Source organism: Thunnus maccoyii, chromosome 4, assembly GCF_910596095.1.
Source record: "Thunnus maccoyii chromosome 4, fThuMac1.1, whole genome shotgun sequence".
NCBI lineage: Eukaryota > Metazoa > Chordata > Actinopteri > Scombriformes > Scombridae > Thunnus > Thunnus maccoyii.
This window is the reverse complement of record NC_056536.1, coordinates 16,696,971-16,717,797: the sequence shown is the minus strand read 5'-3', so window position 1 is coordinate 16,717,797 and position 20,827 is coordinate 16,696,971. Positions and strand designations below refer to the sequence as shown.

The following is a 20,827-nucleotide window of genomic DNA, read 5'->3' as shown; positions in this document are numbered from 1 at the left end:
GTGGATCCTGGGTGTATTATAAGCTGAGATCAATATAGCGGTATTAATGTTTGTGTCTTAGACAGTGTCTTAAGACATATTGGAAATCCATGTTGTAGCTGTGTTCAGCCACTGCCTGCCTGCCTGTTTCGATCTCAGCTGTAAGTCCACGCAGGCATGTCATATATCCAATTCTCCACAGTCAGTCCAAGTGGTCACTCCAAATAAAACTGAACAAGGGTCTGCATGTGTTTATGACAAATATATATGCCTTTATTCAGCCCTGACCTCTGAGCCCTGATATCCTGTTGCATGGTGGGAGCAGGAAAAAAAGGTTAAACATCTGTGTTTATTCAGATGGCCTTATTTTAATTATTAAGGTTCCAATGCAGGGTGAATCACAACAGGGATTTAATTCATTCTAGCTGGTGTAATTTACTTTGAAGCATAGGGGGAAATATTTTTACAAAGATGAGTTCCAAAATATAGGGAGGCCATTCGATCAGAAGTCACCGGAACGGAGAGCAGAAATGCTCGACTAAATGCTGTCAAGGTAAAGAATGGAATACAGTAGGTGTCTCTTTGCCTGTCATTTTGATGTCATTTCAATCTCAGCTGTAAGTCCAAGCAGGCATGTCATATATCCAATTCTCCACAGTCAGTCCAAGTGGTCACTCCAAATAAAACTGAACAAGGATCTGCATGTGTTTATGACAAATATAGACGCCTTTATTCAGCCCTGACCTTCACCCCATCAAAACAACAAGTGAGAACACAGACAAGGTAGGTATAGATATTTTAATATCAATTGTCTACTCAACGTATTCAACATACCAGATAGCCCATCCCAAGATTACTGTGTTTATACATATCATGATTCTTTGACAGGGTTTCTCAAAAATAAAGTACTAAGTAGGTATGGCAGTGTAATTACAGTAGCATGACTGTAATGTATAATACAACATTTAATGGAAGTAAAACACTGTAGCTGTCACTTCTTCACTGCCTCAGTGTCTTACAGTATCTATATATTCTGCTCATACATACTGACATACCCACACACACACACACACACACACACACACACATACACACACTCACACACGATATTGTCAATAATGCACTTGGCAATTAAAACTTCATCACACACAAGTGCCATCCATAAAATGTGTTGCGATGTGTTGCCTTGTATGTTCTGTGTTATCTTGCCGCATGATATCCTGTTGCATGGTGGGAGCAAGAAATAAAGGTTAAACATCTGTGTTTATTCAGATGGCCTTATTTTAATCAGTACTGTCCCAATGCAGGGTGAATCACAACAGAGATTTAATTCATTCCAGCTGAGGTAATTTACTTTGAAGCATAGGGGGAAATATTTTTACAAAGACAAGTTCCAAAATCTAGGGAGGCCATTCGATCAGAAGTCACTGGAACGGAGAGCAGAAATGCTCAACTAAATGCTGTCAAGGTAAAGAATGGAATACAGTAGGTGTCTCTTTGCCTGTCATTTTGATTAATGGCACCCTCAACACCATTATTGCATTAAAAAAAAACAATCAGACTGATGGTGTTTGTTATTTTCTAGTTCACACGATGTCAGTTAATATGGAACACATTAAAATATTTTAGATATTTCAGAGCCACAATGTGCAATTGCTATGTGCACCTATACTGTACATATTCTGAAATTCATGTTTGCACACAAAAGGCGCCAATAAATGCATTTGCTCATGATGACGGGCTCAGTATCACACAAATTATTCCACTTATCTCTGATTTTCACTTGTTCCACTCTTTTGTAGTCTTTTAGTATTGTCAGGATGTCTGTGCGTGTGTGTGTGTGTGTGTGTGTGCTTGCTTGCATGCAGGTGTGTATATGTTTTTTTTGTGTACATGTAGGCATTGTGCATGTGCGTGTATGTGTATTAATTTGTCCTACTTGTCTGTGTTAGTGTGAATACATGTATGATGTGTGTTTTTCTAACCGCTCCATTCTCAGTCAGTCAGGATTAGATTCAGTCTGGGTAGATGAGGAAGCCAGAGAAGGTGCTGTACTTGTTTGTGTTCCCTCCGTGGACCTTCCCGCCATCCAGCTGCACACACACCTCATCGCCCACGTCCAAATGCAGGATCACACTGTTGGAGGCGTAGTCGTAATTCTGATCAGCGTCCTGAGCGATGGCGCTGGCTCTTACCTGTCACCCACAGAGGACATACGCATTGACAATTAGAACGTGGACAAAACTGAACAAACACTTGCAAATGTCACCGCCACTTTCTCAACAGCTCCGCGCACCCATCAGCTCTTTAAAACTAAAACTATCTCATTCTCTTTCAACTATCACATTTGTCTTTCAGGCTCGGTCGTGATCAATTATTAACAGCCTTAAAATGAAATACTCCTGAGTATGACACCACCTCCTTATGAGATCCACAGTCATGATGGATAAACAGATGGATGGTATTGTGACCTGTGACCCCAGAGGTGGACTGAGAGCACAGCCACTCTGCCTTTTATTGATCAGCTGTGGCCGGGGCTCGGGGCAGAGGACCGAAGATGGAGAACTGATTGGGTTGTGAAGATAAGCGGACTCGCTGGGGACAACAGGTTGTCTATGGGGAAACTAGCTCGGCCGAGAAACAGCATCACTATCCACACCAGCTATTGACCTGTTGCTTATGATCCCAGGCCAGCTCAATATGCATGATATTGAGTGGCTATGCCTAAGCCAGACAGTTTCACATTTGCATGCTGCATGTGAGTTTGGTCTTATTGACCCAGCAGCAGTGGATCTTTACTTGTTTGTTAACACATTTAATTGGGTTTACTCGTTGTAGACGTTTAAATACACATGCCTGGATTGAGCTACAATTGTAGAGAAAAGACGAATTGTGAATGTCTTAGTGTGCCTTTCATCTTACTACTGTGTAATTTAATTGAATGTGAGTGCATATATATGTAGGCATTACAAAAGTTTAATACAGGCCCATCATATAGTATGACTCAACAATATAAATGACTGCTCTTTTTTTTTTTTTTTTTTTTTTTTTTTTTTTTGCTGTACAGCCATTTCAGCTTCTAGTCTATAAGTATAATTATATACTAAATTGAATTCTTAAAAACCTCCTAAGTAGGATGTATCAATAATTCTGGTGCAGCGGCTCCAATCATCAGATATATGTCAGCCATCAGTGGCCTTGTGTCTGGCTCAGTGTCCATCTACGGTGGGAGCACTCAATCTATGTCAGCAGCCAGACAAGCCACGCACATCTCCATGACAGCCACAGAATATGATCTGCAACTCAACTACCATCATGTCATTCCCATCACTGGGGCCCTTTCTCCCCAACGAGCATGCATCAATTCGAAAACAGTCAATCGCGGAGCAACAGAGCCTGAATTACTGTGACTAAAAAATATGTTCTTTTTCCCTCTGCACCAATCCGTTTTGCCCTCGTCTGAACACATTGTTCACCATCTATCAACTCTGGAGTTGTGTTCCCTCGCCTGGACACTATCTGTAGAGCTCCTTAAATGAGATGCTGCAACCAGCATACTGCATGTTGGGGACCAGTGGGTAAGCATGTCCCTGTCCACTCTAAACCAGATTGATTAAGGGAGCAGAGAAGTCGATCTCCTGAGGCTTCACAGCTCAACAACCACACAGTAAAACCGACCACAGCTATTGTTACACCACTAGTCCAGTTTCATTAGATTTCAGATTCTACAGTCCGTAGGTGTTTTTAGTCTTATCTAATGTAGACCACCAATGGATAAAATGGTTATAACTGCAGAGCTACTCAGCTTTTCTAATTTCAGTGTAGGATAAGTATGCACTGTAAGCCTTATTATGTAGGAAATGTTAAATATAATTAAAATACACACTGGAGCAAGGAAATGAATGTCTGGTACAGTGATACCTGTTCTTCAGTCTGTCTATAAATGACAGACTGTCTGGGATGTGGAGAAGTTGAAAGGCATGCCTGCACAGACAACATACAGTAATACCTGTTCTTCAGTCTGTCTAGAGATGACAGAGACTGTCTGGGATGTGGAGAACTGAAAGGCATGTCTGCACAGATAACCAGAAACCTGGGTATTATTAGAATCATGTCTAAGGTAATGTCTAATTTCTTAAATTTCTTATGTAATTTTTATTTTGTTCAAATAGTTCTCCTAGCCTGTCTGTGCTGCTGTAACACAACCATAACCTAAATAACCAGGTTATTGTATGTTTCAATGTGAACATTGTGTAATGAATATGAATAAAATCAGTATGAGACTCATAAATGGTGTGCATGTATGTAAGCCCATTGCAACGCTGTGTCTTACAAATTCTATTTATATACTACTGATTTGCCACAGCAAGTACGTTTTAAAGAAATGTGCTGTTTATGGGTGAAGTTGAATAGAATGAAAACATCAGTAAGTTAGCTGATTTTGAAAAGATCAGAGCTATGAGGATCATATGACATTGTCCTGAGGTTAACAAGCTAAATGATTTAATTATTTGCTCTCTTCATGGAAATATGGTGCAAATGGAGAGATAAAAATATTCTAATGTAATCTGACATCATTTATATATTTTAAAAGACAGGCTCACAGTTTTTCAAGTCTTTCTTAAAACAACAGTCAGGTGACCAAATGAATAATGAAAGAAGTTTTCCTCCTGTTCATACTAGCTATTAAAAGATCCCCTTCAAATGTGTTTTCAATGTAAGTGATGGAGGCCAAAAGACACAGTGTGTCCACACAGTTATTTTGTGAAAAAAGGCATTTAAAAGTTTACGAGGCTTCAACAGTCAGAGTTAGTCATATCAAGTGGATATCTGCCACATTTACAGTCTTATTAGCATAAAATTCCCTCTCATTTTTCCTCAGACAGTATTTCCCTGTTGAGCTGCCGTGGAAATATAGTAACAAAAAAAGGGACTTTGGCACTAAAAAGATGCTGGACATTGAAAGATGTCTGCTTGATTTGACTAATTTGGATGGCTGATGCTTCATATTAGCTTCAGATAAACAAGGCTTGTGGACTTTGTCCCCCATCACTTACATTGTAAGTGCATGATGAAAGGATCTTCTAATGTCCAGTATGAACAGGAGGAATGATTATGGCACAAAAAACCTGTTTCAGTGTTGATTTGGGCACCTGACTATTGTTTTAAGACAGACTTGAAAAACTGTGAACTCGTCCTTTAATCTATTTTGGTTATGTTCTTCATCAATTTCTCTTACATTTAGTTTCTTTATCAACAGTCCATCAGTGGTAAGTATTTAAACAGAATATGACTAGTTACAAATACATGCTGGATGTAAGAACATTTACAGTATTTACAATATACTTATTTAGCATTTAGGAAATATCGCATTCTTATGTTGTAAAATCAGATCAGTAGATGTTTTTTTTAAGTTTTGGGGACCTTGTGTTACCCAGCCTGCCCAATTAGTATAATTAAACACTGAACATAATTCAGCCTTTCTTAGGCCCTCATAAGACCATCTCTCAAATAACGACACCAATCCATTCATTCAGTCATCTGTAAAGGTTATATTGTTGTTCTGCTTGACATGTGTAGTGACAGCCAATATCACATTTGCATCTTTGGCTGCTTCTGACAGTGATGCGGTTGTTGTGACTTCCTATCGACACCAGGCATATGTCATCCTGCTCATTATTTTAGCCAAACAGTGTAACAGAGGGAGACGTAGTGAGATCTTTCCCCTTTTCCCCCCTCAGGCCCTCTCAGATACTCATGACTTAATGCATTGAAGTGTGGTTGAATTCTTTACGCCATAATAACCACTCTAATAACTCAGTGTTGAGATCATTTTGCAAATATATGATATATGAATTGGTGCTTCAGCTGATGTTCCTATGTGTGAAGGAATAATACAAGCCATCCATTAATGCAGATACCAGACAGAGAGGCATAAGAGGGAGGCGGTGGGATTAGGACAGGAAGCCGACAGAGGAGATGGATACGGCTGGAGGACACAGACTGATCCGTGTGAACCAGGCAGCACACTGCGCTGATCCCGGAGCTGGAAGGGTTGTGAGCCGTAAGGCAAGGGCCCCCAGGGCTTGCCTGTGGCTGTCTCTGTCTCCGCCTAGCCCTTTCGTTATAAGGCCTCCAGTAAACACGCCTGGGAGCAGAGGGGACCACAGGCAAGGAGGAAGGAGTTGGGAGGGGTGGTGGTGGTGGTGGTGTGGGGAGCGGCTGCAGTGTCATTTTCTATACAAGTGGAGCCGCAGTGCAGAAGACAGACAAGGGTAGACAAAACGAAGTGAGAGGGGAAAAAAAAAACAAAAACAAGGGCCAGAGGGTTGAGGAAAGGGGAGGGAGGGGGCCTAGAGTAACAGACTGATCAAGCAAGGCTATTTTGTGAGACCAGGGAGATGTGGGGGTATATGAAGTCTTGTTTTTATCTGTGGTGCTGTGCTCCACTGGTAATAAAACTGACAGGATTCATTCACTGTGATATACTGACCTCTTAGAGCGGAGACAATAGAAAAGTAGCTGTTAAACTTACCTAAGGGACCCCAGCACATGGTAGGAGGGTTGGGGAGGGGGGCGATGTTGTGGAAATAGAATATTTATTGAACAGGTTTTCCCTCTCCTCTGGGAGCCCAGGGATTACATGGTGACAAACGAATGCATTGAACTATACCTTAGATTGCTATTACCTCCTGCCATTCAGTTTTACAGTCTATGGACAGCAGCACAATAAGAGTCATACCTGTGCACAGCATGAGTGGAACTGACTTATCTTAATTAGTATGCTGTGTTTCATTATAACTCATTATACTATGTTATTTAGATATCTTTTAGACTAAAAAGACAACATTTGACTTGTCTTCATAAAAGAAATTCTGCTATGTATCTAACTCTTGCTCCTTGCTCTGGGGCTAATTATATTTCACCTGTAGCATATCTGTGTCTCTGTACTGGGAAAGTTAATACAGGTACCGGTCATTATAGCGAGTGATGACATTTTAACACTACTGTGTGAAATAACTTGACCTTTAACTGAGCTATTAAAAGAGTCTATGACAGGTGAAAAAACAAGGGAGAGATTAAATGGGAGCCCAGCCAGTATCTATTTGTCTACATTGCACATTGTATTAAGAATATTTCATAGATGTACAGTGGTGCATTATAGGAATATAAATGAGTAGGTGAGCAGCTCACATACCAATTAATGAGGAGAAGTTCTGTTGAGAATGTACGCATGACGTATTACCATCCTTCACAGCATAAAGCATGCAACATTAGCATAGACTGTCTAATAACATTTGCTACCAAGCTGGAATATTAAGTAGCATACAACCCATATATCCTTGACAGTAAATTAGGAATAGAGTGATTAAACACATTTATAATAGCAGTGGCACCAATGGGAAGTGCATTCATCACTATTTAAGTTGAGCAAGGTTAAATCAATATTAAATCATTAAGTATCATAAGCATATAATTCAGATCCAACTGCTCAAACTGGGTTATTTGGCATTGCATGCTTTGTGTTTTCTAACTATGCAAATAACATTGGTGTGGGTGAGGGTCAGCTGAGGAGGAACAGGGTGTAATGGTATTGAGCAAACATTCACATTACACATTGTAATTGCGCTGTAAGTCAATTACTGTCATGTTACAAACATGGAAGCAACTGAAGTGTGACCCTTTTCAATCACAAATCCCCTGACTCTGAAGTCCTGTCATGCTGCAATGATTTGTGAAAGTTAGATTGAGGTGTGAGCAGGTAGGCTTTACAGAGTGGGGATTTAGTAAAGGTAATAGGTATTGGATCTACAGGAATCCCATGGAAGCCCTGCCACTGTCAGCACATCCTCGAGATATCCTGGCATCACATTATACCGCACTCATGTCACATGACACAAATCATCTCTCTAGTTTCATTTATGCAACAGCCACCGCACAGTCCAACAGCCAATGCAGTAAGCCAGTGGTAAACAAACAGGCAGAGTTTTATATTAAGCATTACCAGAAGAAGTTGTTTCAGAATTAATTAGCTTATTGCTTTTAAACAGCCTCTAACAGGCACCTGCAGTTCTTGAATTGGTGCATAAACACAGTTTGTAGACCAGTTTTCTCTCTTCTTCTGAGTGGCCTTGATCACTTGTCAAGCCAAGACGTGTGGAGTGGGTGCCCATTGGTCATCGTGCCTGATCTCATCCTGGCCTTCACTACCAGCCTCCCTGATGCCTCGTCTACCAGCCCACTGTCTCCAAACCTCCATTAAGTCATCTATCTTCCTCTGCTCCACCCCCGATCTCCCCATCAACTCACTTGTCTTGTTTTGCTCTCCTTTCCACTGTTTCCAAGTGGACGTCTCAGCATGTCCCTGTCATGTCAAGTCTCTTGTGTTTCATTCATTCTCACTGAAACTGTCCTGAGTCCTACATCTGTTTGACTGGCTGCCAAACAAACACAAGATTACAAAATGACCTTATCTGTTGAGATACAAAGGTTCCAGCACAAACGGAATGGAAAGGTGACAAAATTGTGGCTATGGCTATGTTTTTTTTTGTTTTTTTTGGTTAACAGTGGGCGGACAAAATATCCAATAAAGCCTCAGCACCTACGGCAATGGTAAAACAGGCCGTTTGATTGTACAGTCAGGAATACAACCTGTCAAACATAGTGCCCATTTAGTAAACCCTAGCCACTGCCTCAGGCAGAGTACTGCCTCGGGGCTTCAATAACTCCAAACATGATCAGGCATTCTGCAGAATTTCATTTACACTCCATTTTCATGTACCAGCAGATCTGTTTAGGTAGATCACTGTTAGGTGAGTGCTCTATTTAACAGAACTGTTTAACGGGGCCAACTGACAGGTGTCAGATGGACCTGGGTGAGGTTAAGTAATTGAGTTGAGCGAAAAGATAATTAATGGAGAATCAATGAACAAGCTGGGGAGGGGTTAGAAGAGGAAAGTATAGCGGGTGTGCATGGGATCTAATCTAAGATGTATACATTATTTAGCAGGCTAAGATGACTTGAATGACAATATAGGACATTAGAAAGGCAGTTTTAAACACACATTCACCTTTGTGGTCACATGCATATACAATCAAATGATGGTTAATGATGAATGATTTTCAACATTTAATTTTACATCTTGCCAAGTCTAAATGAACTATCCTAATTCAGCTTTATTTAGCAACTGTGGTGATAAACCATATAGTATACATTAACCCGTTATAGCCTGTTTGCGCTTGTTTGAACAGTCCTTGGTAGCCTGCACCGCATGTCTAGAGAGTGAGGGTTTGAGTAGAGAAGATTTGCATTTAAAGTCCTTGATGAATGAATGAATCTAAAATGCAACTTGAAGAATGTTTCCTGAATTTGGAGTCCTCTGATTAAATCCCTGTGATTTATCCCACCTCTTCTCTCCTCCTCCCCCCATCAGCTCCTCTGTCTTTAATTAGTGTCTGGGGAATGAGGGAGTGGATGAGTGGACTGTCAATTTTACATTTATTATTTATTTAGCTGAGGTGTAAACTGACTGGTCCACGTACTGACAGACATTTCTCCTGTGCTCTTTTGCACTTCTGTTTAGGCGATAATCAAGCTCTGTGTATGATACTTACTAATTAGACTCTTCCTTTTGGCGGCATGTGCATTCTGCCACTTGTCATTTAGCCACAGTACATGTGAGAATGCAAATATCTGTGGCTGTGATTTTAGACTGTATAGCATGAATTCCCCTTAATGAGGAGAAAGATTGCTATTTCATTCTTTGGCTGTCATGTTGCCACCTGCTAAGTGGAATGTGCTCTGAATCTGAAGTGCTCAATGTTACAGAGGTGAATGTGAGTCAATGGTAACACAGGTCAACAGTGAAAAAAGTCTGTTGCATGGTCGTGTGTGTGCATACATACCTACATACGTATGTACATACGCACACATAAATACACACCCTCTGCTGTACACACACTTTCATGCATGCACATACTCACACACACATTTACTAACCATGCCATTCTTCTTCAGGTCGGCCCACATGCTGGTCCCGTCACCACCTCTCATTAGAACATGGTAGGTGAAGAAGTAGATGCCAGGCAGAGGGCAGGTGAATTTGCCAGTGCTGGGCTCATAGTAGTTACCTACATTGGTCACCACATCGTCAAACTTCAGTATTTCACTCCCCTCATGCTGCTTACGTAGCCCTGCGTAGAAGGCAATTTTAGGAGTGTAGAGTGATGGAGAATAGCCACCAGGACCTGGACCTGGGGGCCCCTGCGGCCCTGGTTTGCCTGGCTCTCCAGGGGGTCCACGTGCTCCTGGAGGGCCAACGGCCCCTGGAGGACCACGGAGCCCAGACTTTACCTTCTTCCCAGAGTAATCCTGGGGTGGAGGAGACACAACTGTCAGCTCCTGGCCTGGCTGAGAGGTGGCATAGGGGTCACAAACCATCCTGCAGCTTCCAAGCATTTCATAATGGCTCCCTGCACTTCCGGTGGTCCCTCCTTTGGTTGTGTGAACCAGCAGGGGAATGGCCACCAATAATATTAGAACCATGGCCACACCTACAGCAGCTCCAATGACACGTTTCCTGCGGCTGAGCCGCGAAGCGGCCAGCGTCAGGAAGTCCTCTTCCCCCTTGGCTGGAATAGTGCCGGCCAGGATGAAGCCTCTCAGAAAAGCAGTATGGTGTGAAAAGGTGAAGAAGGATGTGGAGAGGAGTTGAGGGGGAAAGTGTATCACTAGGCCAGGTATGAGAGAAAGGCAAAATGGCAGATGGCCAGAGGGAAACAACCAGATGAGATTATCCAAGAGAAATGTTAAAGATGTCCAGTGGGCCAAGTACAAGATTTTTAAAAGCCTAGAGCCTTAAAAAGATGAAAACTTTAGACACCACAGTGTTTAAGGACATAAACGCAAAAATCTGCATCTCAGATTTGTGGTGACACACCACAAAAAACATAATTATCTGATGAAGTCTCTTTGTTTAACTTATTCTGTCGTCCTCTGGTTCCGTTCAATTGTCAGCATCAAAGAGGAACCATGACTGTCAGTGAGAGGTTTGTTGTGAAAGCGGAGCTTATTAAAAGTGCTCTGAAATGAGTGCTGGTGCCAAATTCAGCTTATTGAGGAGGGCCTGGGGGTATTGTTTGTTTTGTTGGATGAAGTATAATTTACAGTTTCTTTAAGGAAAAATCTTCTCTCAAGCCCCCCCTGCAAAGCACAGGATTTCACTTCATGTGGATGTCTCACTTAATGCCATGACTGTAAGTGACAAAAGGTAATCAGAGATATTTTCCTGACACAGTCATTTTGTTTCCACTGGCCACGTTAAAGAGCTGCCGTTTTCAGGAAACCAATAACACTTTTCTCAACCTGGGTGTGCTTTTGATAGATTCCTCCTCTGGCTATATGTGGATCTGAAAAGGATAGCAAACAGAGCAAAGACACTCAATAATTGATTTGCTCGTATTTACCACTGTTATATAAATAACTGAACTGTAATACAATTGCATGAATTCAAATCATGTTTTAAATTAAACTATAAAGATAATTAAAAAAATAAATATAATGGCAATAATGTTTTCTAGAAATAAGCAGAATTATTCCTTTATTTTATTTTTATTATATGTGATATAAATCACATAAAAATAGGATATTATCTACAACGCCGTGAACATTTTTCTGGTTATATTTAAAACTGCTAAAAGAAATAGGAAGATTCTTAAAAACTCACCATCTGTTCTTTATAATCCAAAACTATTTCGGGAAGATAGGCTAAAATTCTCTGTGCATCAGTCCTCTCCGCGTCCCACAAAAATGACTGAAGACTTTGGACCGCTGAAGTGCCAAATGGAGAGTTGGAGAGCCGACGGGCGCGCAGGAGATGCCAGGAAAGTGATGAGAGTTTCCTAATCAGCGCTTAATCCCCTCTTTTCTGTCTAGGTAGAAAATTGAGTTTAAATGCCGCTAACGTCTGAGAAAATAAAGCCCAGAAAATACTTATTAGAACACTTTTTTGGCGCAATTCCAAATGAGGGAAGCGCGGCAATCTGACGCTCCCATCTACAGTGTCTGTCCACTGTAGGCTATCGCCTATTGCAGTGCTTGGTCCATGGGCAGTCCTCGTCGACACCTGTTAGCTCTCTCTCTCTCTCTCTCTCTCTCTCTCTCTCTCTCTCTCTCTCTCTCTCACTCTCTCTCTCTCTCTGCTCTTCCACGTCTCTAATAAAAACTGTAGTCCACACAGCCAAATTCATGAATATTGAATTTATTGCCAACCTACAGTGTTTCTCTCCTGATTTTTTAATTTTATCCTTTAATTTTTATTATTATTTGTGATCCAGTAACAAACTGTACATTTATTTCCATGTAAACTGATTAAAACGTAGGCTGGACTGCACCGCTGCTTCCCATCTGTGTCTTGTTAGCCTGACATTCACCTGTTGTTAGAGGCAAACTCTTTACAAGCCAAATGTTTGATAAAGTGCTGCAAAACGTAGGCAGATGTTTTCATCTTCCGTGTGCCGGGGAAGGGAGGACAGAGGAGGGTGACTAAGTAAAAGCTGCCTCGGCATGATGTGTGAGGAATGGAGAGGAGACACTAAATGTTCCCCAGACCATTGTCTGTGTGTGTGACTCGCATCCCACAGCTATAAAGCCTCATTAGTGAGACACCCTGCCCCACACATTGTGCTGTTCTTTTTCCTAAAACCTTGCACACAAACACATGTAATGCCTGCACTATGGCTTACATATACATACACACAAACACACATGCACACATATAGATATATGTAGCTATACAAAGGGTTTCTCCACCATTAGTGATGGAAGGCCATGTTTTATATTCTTGTACCAACATTTTCTCACTGATGCAATGACAATATAGAAACAATGTGGTACCATGTGGGCTAAAATATGTTTCCTATAATTTTAGTTACCACCATTTCACATTCACTGGTGATCATCTTTAATTTCAGGAACATCCTGGGTAGATTTTTAGCTCATAACATCACCTGTGTCACCTGTTTGACAGGCACGATCGCAGATCTGCAAGTTTAAAGTTTAATGGCCGGAGCAAGGGGAATAGGTCTACATACAGTATTGATAACCCCATTTTCATCAACCACCACCTCTTTGACCTCCCTCTCCTCAAATATGATGACCACTGTCTGGCAATATAGGGATCATCTGACCTGATCCCACCAGACATAGAGAGGCGGATAATCACAGACTTTTAAGGTGGTTTTCCAAGGATGAGTTGGATTTAGTGGGAAATTGAGGTGGAGGGCGTGGAAAGTTTGGGAAGCGATGGCCTGTGATATTTCCATCGGGAAATGTTGGTAGAGCTGAGCAGCGCAGGGACAAGTTAAATGCTGTGTCAGTCCCAGTTTGCGGGTCAGTCAGTCTGGCCCACTAGAACAGTGCTCAGAGGTCCTAAGCAGCATGGGGCAGATAATCATCGCCAACAGTCAGAGGCAATATGCTCAGGATTGGATTTTTAAAGCCTGTTAAAATATTACTGAGGTGATTAATATTGAAATATGCGCATGTCTTTCAGCTGTCTGTCTCCCCCTCTCTCCCTATTCTCTTCTTGATTTGTTCCCCTTAGTATTCACACCTACCTAATATTTGAACATTATGCATTATGTTGATGAAATGTGTGTCTTTAATTCAGTGCAACTGCGTTATCATATCAGTTGCTCTAACTGCACTGTGACACACACAGTCTCTACTGTCACCAATAGCAAAAAGAGTCATATAGGAGAATTAGTACTGGGCTGTTTGAGTTATTAGCTTGTTTAATAATTAATTTCATATATTATGATACACCAAGCATAAATCTCTGTCTTTTGTGCAAACACCTGCATAATTTGAGATCTAGCTTTTCTCTCTTTTGTTCTGTGTAAACAAGAGAGGAGCAGGAACTTATTTATGGCCAAATTACTCATGTTATATTTCTCTTCTGCTATGGCTGGTTTGTCTGCATGTTTCCCTAAAGACATACTAATTCTTCAGTTCAGCCATCCACAGCAACATTTAAATAACTCCACACTTTTAATTCTTCTAATTTATGAAATGCATGGCACAAAACAAACCCGATCTTTCTTGCGAGCAGAGTAATAATGCGCTGAACCATCTCAGTCAGTGATATATGTCTCATACGTCATACACAGGTATGTGACATATTGTGTTTTGCTTTGAGAGAGTGGCACCGTCGCACAATCCACACAAGCGCAGGGAGTGTGACCAACACATACTGAGCATCAGCTCTGAGGGATGATGGCATATCGTCCCCAAGAGGCACATATAGCTGCCGGAGGGCCGCCACTCCCAGGGGGGCCACTGCTCACGTCTTCCACGGTTAACACTGACAGGAATCCAGCTATCAAGCTCCCTTTCTTTGCTATGTAGATTACTCTCTTGTAAATCAATTTAGAGGTCATTAGGGATATAAAGAGGTGATTTGGGACAAGTCTAAAACCAGCGAATCTACAAGAAATGTACAGCTGAGGAAAGACAACCACATTGCTGCATTTAAAGTCATGTCTGCATACGAGGCATAACATGTAAATGTAGATACATCTGGTACATTTTGACCCTTGACAATAAGGCTCCTGTGAGATATATCGTGGTGTATAAAACAAAAGAAATGGAGGTCGGGCCACATAGAAAATATGTCACATTTTTAGCGAGATAATTCATAGATCAATATGAAGTTTGTTTATTCAGGCCCACTAGCCCATGTGTCACATTGCTCATGCACTCTAATATGAAATGCATTATTTTCTCCCTGACTTACCTGAGCATGTGTGCTTACCGTACAGTAAGTGTATATTTGTAAGCAGCACGTGCAGTTGTGGATGTGTCTACATCCTGGTGCTGTGCTGTTTCATTAGGCTCTGATTATGGGGCTTGATGCAGAGTGACAGTGCACAGATTGAGTTGCACAGCCACTCTAATTCTCTCTATTAATAACAACCCTCCACACTGCCGTCCTGAACTACATTTATTAATCACAATTTGTCATCTGTCCAATGCTCCACCCTCTCCTTCTCCCTTTTCTCTCGCCCTCCCTCTCTTTAGCTGTGTTCTCCTCCTCCTCCAGCAGGGCCTGTTATCCCCTGCACCCCCCACCCCACCCGCCCCCCCCCCACCCCCCCACACCTCCTCCCACCCCTCACCCCAGCTCCGTTCGCCTTCAGCTCAGAGACATGGTCCAGCATACAGAGGGATGTTCTCACTCTCCTCCCTCACACTCTTCTGCTTGCTCACTTTAACAGCACTCTGGAAGGAGTCTGATTAATCAAAAGCTCTCCAGCTTTAATTGGCAAAATAACAGTCAACAACCTGTATTGTGTGGACTGTTCTGGTGGCAATCTACCGAAGATTATAATAAATTGTAATAAAACAAATCTCGATATGCAATCACAGAACAGTTATGATGCTCTTTGCTGGCCCTGCAAACCTTGTACAACATGATGTATCATTATAGATATGTTCAGCCATTCACTGAGATAACATGCAGTGGTCCTTTGGAACACATTGATTCTTTTTTTTTGCATTAATCCCAGCTATCTGGAATTTCTGTGTACACAAATTGTTGTCATTTAATCAATATCTATGCTGGGATATGCACACTGTATTATCGCATTATTGGTAAGAAAATATTCCCATAACTAAAATTACATTTCAGCCCATGTCTCAGTCAAATGGCCCTTGACCCTACTCAGAAAGATGATTTATGAGTAAGCCAGTCCCCTAGGCCCTGCTGTGCCACTCCAGTTTTCAAGCTGCGTTTATGCTCATTATATTGACACTTTTAGGATATTCATTTATCCTGGTTTCAAATTTCATCACACAGGAGAAGTTTGTTTCTCCAGAACTTACAAGCATGTACAAACATGTTGATGCAGTCAGATTGTTCAGTGTTCAGCACGTCATAAAAGCAATGCCTCCACTGCTGTTTGTTGAGGAAGTGGCGGCGGTGTTCTTCTAATTACACCACCCAAACACTCCTCAGTGGTAGTCACCACTACCCACAACACCCTCACACAGAACCAGGGTCCCTCAATTGTTTTCTTTGAGCAGAATGGGTGTTTGGGGGAAACAGAGGCGATTTTCATGTGCAAATGTCAGTCAGTCCGCTCCCAGCAATCACAGGCCCGTCTTCTCCAGAGATCAGGGCTTGAGACACAGCCTGAATAATTTAGCAGCTCTGTGCCACCGTGCTTTAGGGTCGCAACCTTCCAAAGTGATGACAGAAAGACATTGGCTGACTTCCCCTCCCATTCACTCCCATTACCACTTATTTACCGTTCCTGATTCTAAGCAGACAAAGCAGAAGGCCACGTGGGGAAGAAAAATCATCAGCGCTGTATAAACTGTGTCTAAAAGCAGAGCGCAACCAAACAATGACATTTTCAGAGCATCCCCAAGTTGGTGGCGATCCCCTCCTGTGCCACGCTGTGAAATAAACACACACACTCCACACATGATCACCCAAGCCAGCAGTCACAGACAAAAGAGATGATGGACACACAAACAGAAAAGGTCAAGAAGTGACACACAGCCACACATCAGGGACAGATGTCAGAGCCAAAACCTTACCGATGTATGAAAAGTATGGATTAAGATTCAGATAGTGATGGGAATAAAAACATCCAAATCTTCCATTTCAGGAGGAGGAGAGATTACAGTGATTTTTGAGGTATGACAAGGAAAGCATGGAGACATAGAGGACAGAGTGAAAGAAATTGATCCGTCCTTCCTTACAGACACACTCTACATTTCTATCATTCAGAGGGAGACAGACAGTGCTTGGTCTGACAAGGGTGGTCATCACTCGTCTGCAGCAGGGCTCTGACAGCAACATGACGAGGATGAATGGACTGTCGGCTATTCCAACCAAGAAGCATGTTGTTGGAGGAATGATACATTTATCTGCCTCATAATTTCTTTCAATCATGATCAAGTCTTCCACATCACCTGTTCAATTATCCTTCAGTTCTTCCCCATGTGTATTTTTGGCCACACATCCTGCAATCTAGATTTTGTATTTCTCATGTCACCACCAGAACTTTTTCCCCTGAACTAACCGCAGAATTCATATCCACTGACTAAATGAGCATTGATTTGTGGTCTTCAGAAAACTACACACGTGGAAATTTAAGATACAGACACACAAAAACAGGCATGACTCCACAGAGTGTCTCCACAATACAGGAGGATATTATTGGAATGTAAGGAAACAGCAGTGAATTGTGTATTAGTGATGCAGTGGGATGTTCCCATAGAGATGTCAATTGTGATAGCCTATTAGTCCAGCTGGTGAGATGCAGGATCGCTAAGAAACACCGGGAGGAATGAACGACACGTCTCGCTTTTCCCTCCACACCTCCCTCTAACCTGTTGTCATGCACCGCAGCGATACAGTCAGGCAAGTCAAACCTGGTCTGGTCAAACTGCATTTATGAAGAGTTTAGAGCGTCACCGGGCATGTGGTTTGACCTCATGTCACGGGAATGCGTTACAAGGGCAGGCAGAGGGAAGGGAGGACACGAGAGATCCCTCTAAATTATTGAGAGTGATTATTTGGTGACTTATGGTTGGTGGCTGTCAGGGCCGGCATGATAAATTGTGCCAAGCAAGAATTACACTTTCTCGTTTCTCCACTGTCTATTTATCTGCCTTTCTCTGCCTGACCACCCCTTCTCTACCGTACACTCATCCCTCTACCCCCTCTGTCATTGTCCTAGTGAGTTCTCAGAGTGACCTCTGGGGAAGCATGTCCTCAAAAGTCCTATAATTAAGAAGCATGTATGATAACTGTAGCATACACCACAGGTTTTGTTATGCTTTTTTCCTTTCACTTACAATTTGGCATTTGGCTGACAATCTAATTCCGAGCTAAACTCCTTGACGTGCCAAGAGCCTGTACAGATTTGTTGCAGAAAAAAACAGAAGCAGTTATTTTTTTATTCTGTGGTGATATGGAGATGCTTGAAAAGATGAGTTTTCAGCAAATGGTGGACGATGGGGTGTGACTCTGCTTTTCAGACTAGAGAGGGAAGGTCATTGTACCTTTGGGGACCCAGCAGGAAGAGGAGCAGTGACCATGTGGAAAGATGACCAGGGAAAGGAGAGCTAAATGGCTGGCAGCGGCCGATGCATATAGCCTTGGCCTTGAGCTATGGGAGTGTGAGTTTTTACAACAGCACCAGGTTTTTAATTTCTCTACAAACAGCCAGAGGCAGTCTGCACAAGAAGAAGGAGACAGGGGTGATTTGATGAGGATGAAAATGAGGCGGACAGCATCATTCTGAATAAGCAGTGTAATGGAAAAATTCTACTTCTTATACTTTATTTTAACTTAGATGTGTGTAATGGAAACTCTTGACCTGTTGACCTGTTCAAACCGCTGCTTAAGAATGCAGAGGTAAAATTGTGTTATTGTGTAGTTTGACATTTATTGGCAGTTGCTTTGTCTGGCTTCATTTCCACCTTCAAGTTGAGACTCAGACATGTGATGTTGCAGGTATAAATGTGACTGCTTGACTTTGTTCGGGGTCTCCCTGTCTAACTAATTAACCCTAACCCTAACCCTAACCCTTATGTATAAGTGTGTGGAATAAAACTGTAAAAGACAACTGCTCTTTGTGAATCCGTTTTTATTACAGAAATTTCTGTGACAGCAGCGAGGCCTGGAAGAAGGATTTTGGAGGGTGTTGGAAGAGGGAGTTGCAAAGGAAATGATTAAAGCTCGAACATGGAGCTGGGTTGAGTCCCCAGTCTGATGCAGCTCACATTGTAGGTGGAGTTCACTTAGCGAATAGATAAACTGATGGATGAGTGGATGCGCGGTGCAGGGACAATCTTGACTTTGGGTTGAGCCCATTAAAGCTGAGAACTCCTCTCTCAATGAATAATAAGAACATGAAGTTTGAGGTTGTTCTAGACTTCACATGGTGTATGTTATCCTCTTGCCTCTCCTCGAGCGGCTTTGTTTTCCTTTTTATTGTGCACATATCAGGAGAACCATTTCCCATTTTCTAATTGACATTCCCTGTTGCATAATGTTTCTAACTGACTGATCAGGTATCAGAGATGGAGTTCTTTGTGTAAATGCAGTCTGAATAATTCATACAGGGCTGTCAGAGAGAGAGAGAGAGAGAGAAGGGGCATTTTAGAAATCAGCTCGCTAGGCCCCTGACCATGAATAATTGATCTGAACTGATTAAAGTTTGCCGTGATTACCCCTCACCTCCCCAACAGATAAAAATGCCACACCTGTGTTTGCTGTCTCTTTACTTATTCTCCTCCTTCTCTCCATTCTCTCACTCAAACATGTTTCAATTAACCACATGTGATCGCGCTGTGTGTGGTGGAATGTGAGACACGTCAGCATTGTTCCTGTCGTATATCGTCAGTTTGATTTCCAGCAACAAGCTGGACCAGAATTCGGTTCATTAAACTAAGCGTTTGTATTCAGAAAACAGTATTGTGCTACTGTCCCTGATGAAAAATACAATTAATCGATGCTCTAACTGAAATTTTGAATATTCGACCTTGATTAGCAGCTGTTGAAGTGCTGAAAAACAAATTTCTTCTCCTCCTCCTCTCCCCTCAGGCAGTAGAACAGATCCTCACATAGCCACAGACTCCATCTCAAACACGACTGTAATTGCAACAGGCAAACTGTCTGATATGCTGTAACACTTAAAGATACTGTGCTCCCAGCAGAGCTATACCTTGATCAGCTTGTCTCCACTCGCTCTGTCTGCACATCTGATAACACACATGCACACGGACACATAGCAGGCTCATTCTGCATTGGGATCTCCTCTCTCTGCTCTTAACCTTCAAAGTCCAACTAAGGATGGCACTTTGATCTGTGTTCCAGAGCCGAAGAAAGAAATGCGTGACAGAGAGCGACTTGAAGGAGGAGAGAGGCAGGGAGCGGGAGGGAGTGTGGGAGAGTGACAGCTAATGACAGTAGCTACAAGCTGTGACCTTTAGAGCGATCACACAAGCATGACGAACCAGGCTCAAGGTGACAGAGAAACGGGCTACTTTGGAAGAGGATGTTAAAGACAACAAAGCTTTGTGTGTCTGTGGTTTATCCATGGTGTCATGATATAGAACTGGTAATGGAGATTATAGATACACATAATGATCAGTAGCACTGTATTTTTTGTCAGGGAGCAATGGCTAACTGTGTGTAAATACAGGTACAGATAAAATAATCACTCAGACAGGGCAACTGTGTAGCAGAGCAGCACCATTATTTAACTTTATTTATCCAGCAAAGGTCAACTGTGCACACACTCTCTGCTCCACATTACCAGTTCAGTTATACAGCTACCACCACTGGCACACAAACACATACACATTTGTTCTGTTTGCCGCTGAGCAACACCAAAGCATTTGGGAATGGTGTGCCTTGCTGAAGGGTATGTTGACGGTAAACACAGAGCAGGAGAGTTTTTGTCATTAATTTTTGGCCCATAAATTTTGCAATGTGTCCTGGGAATTTGAACTGGCAGCCTTGCATCTCTTAAGGATTGGACAAGTTGTTTTGTGTGCTTGTCTGTAATATATTTTATCTATTTTTTTCCAGTCTGTTTTTAAACAAAACTCTCATACCCACATATACAATGAAACAGTTTTTAGTCACCATAATCTTGTTTATGCTAAAAACTGCTACTTGAATTTCATTTGACCAACTGTGACTGCTGCAGCCTGTGGAGTACTTTGTGAAGACTTTGGATTTTGTCCCCCATCTCTTACAATGGAATCTGGTTTGGAAGGGATTGCTTCACAGTATTTCAGTGTACATATGGGCTTGTGAGTGTT

The 20,827-nt window shown here is 42.0% G+C and overlaps 1 protein-coding gene across 1 annotated transcript; it reads right to left on the bottom strand.

The window, feature by feature from the left end:
• Window positions 1–1,882: 1,882 nt before the first annotated feature.
• On the bottom strand, window positions 1,883–10,531 carry c1ql4a (complement component 1, q subcomponent-like 4). The gene is made up of 2 exons (XM_042409767.1): window positions 9,980–10,531; window positions 1,883–2,174 (listed from the first exon to the last, which is right to left on the bottom strand). Exons 1-2 carry the CDS (start codon window positions 10,523–10,525, stop codon window positions 1,995–1,997), a joined length of 726 nt encoding a protein of 241 aa, XP_042265701.1. The 5' UTR covers window positions 10,526–10,531; the 3' UTR covers window positions 1,883–1,994.
• Between the last annotated feature and the right edge of the window lie 10,296 nt (window positions 10,532–20,827).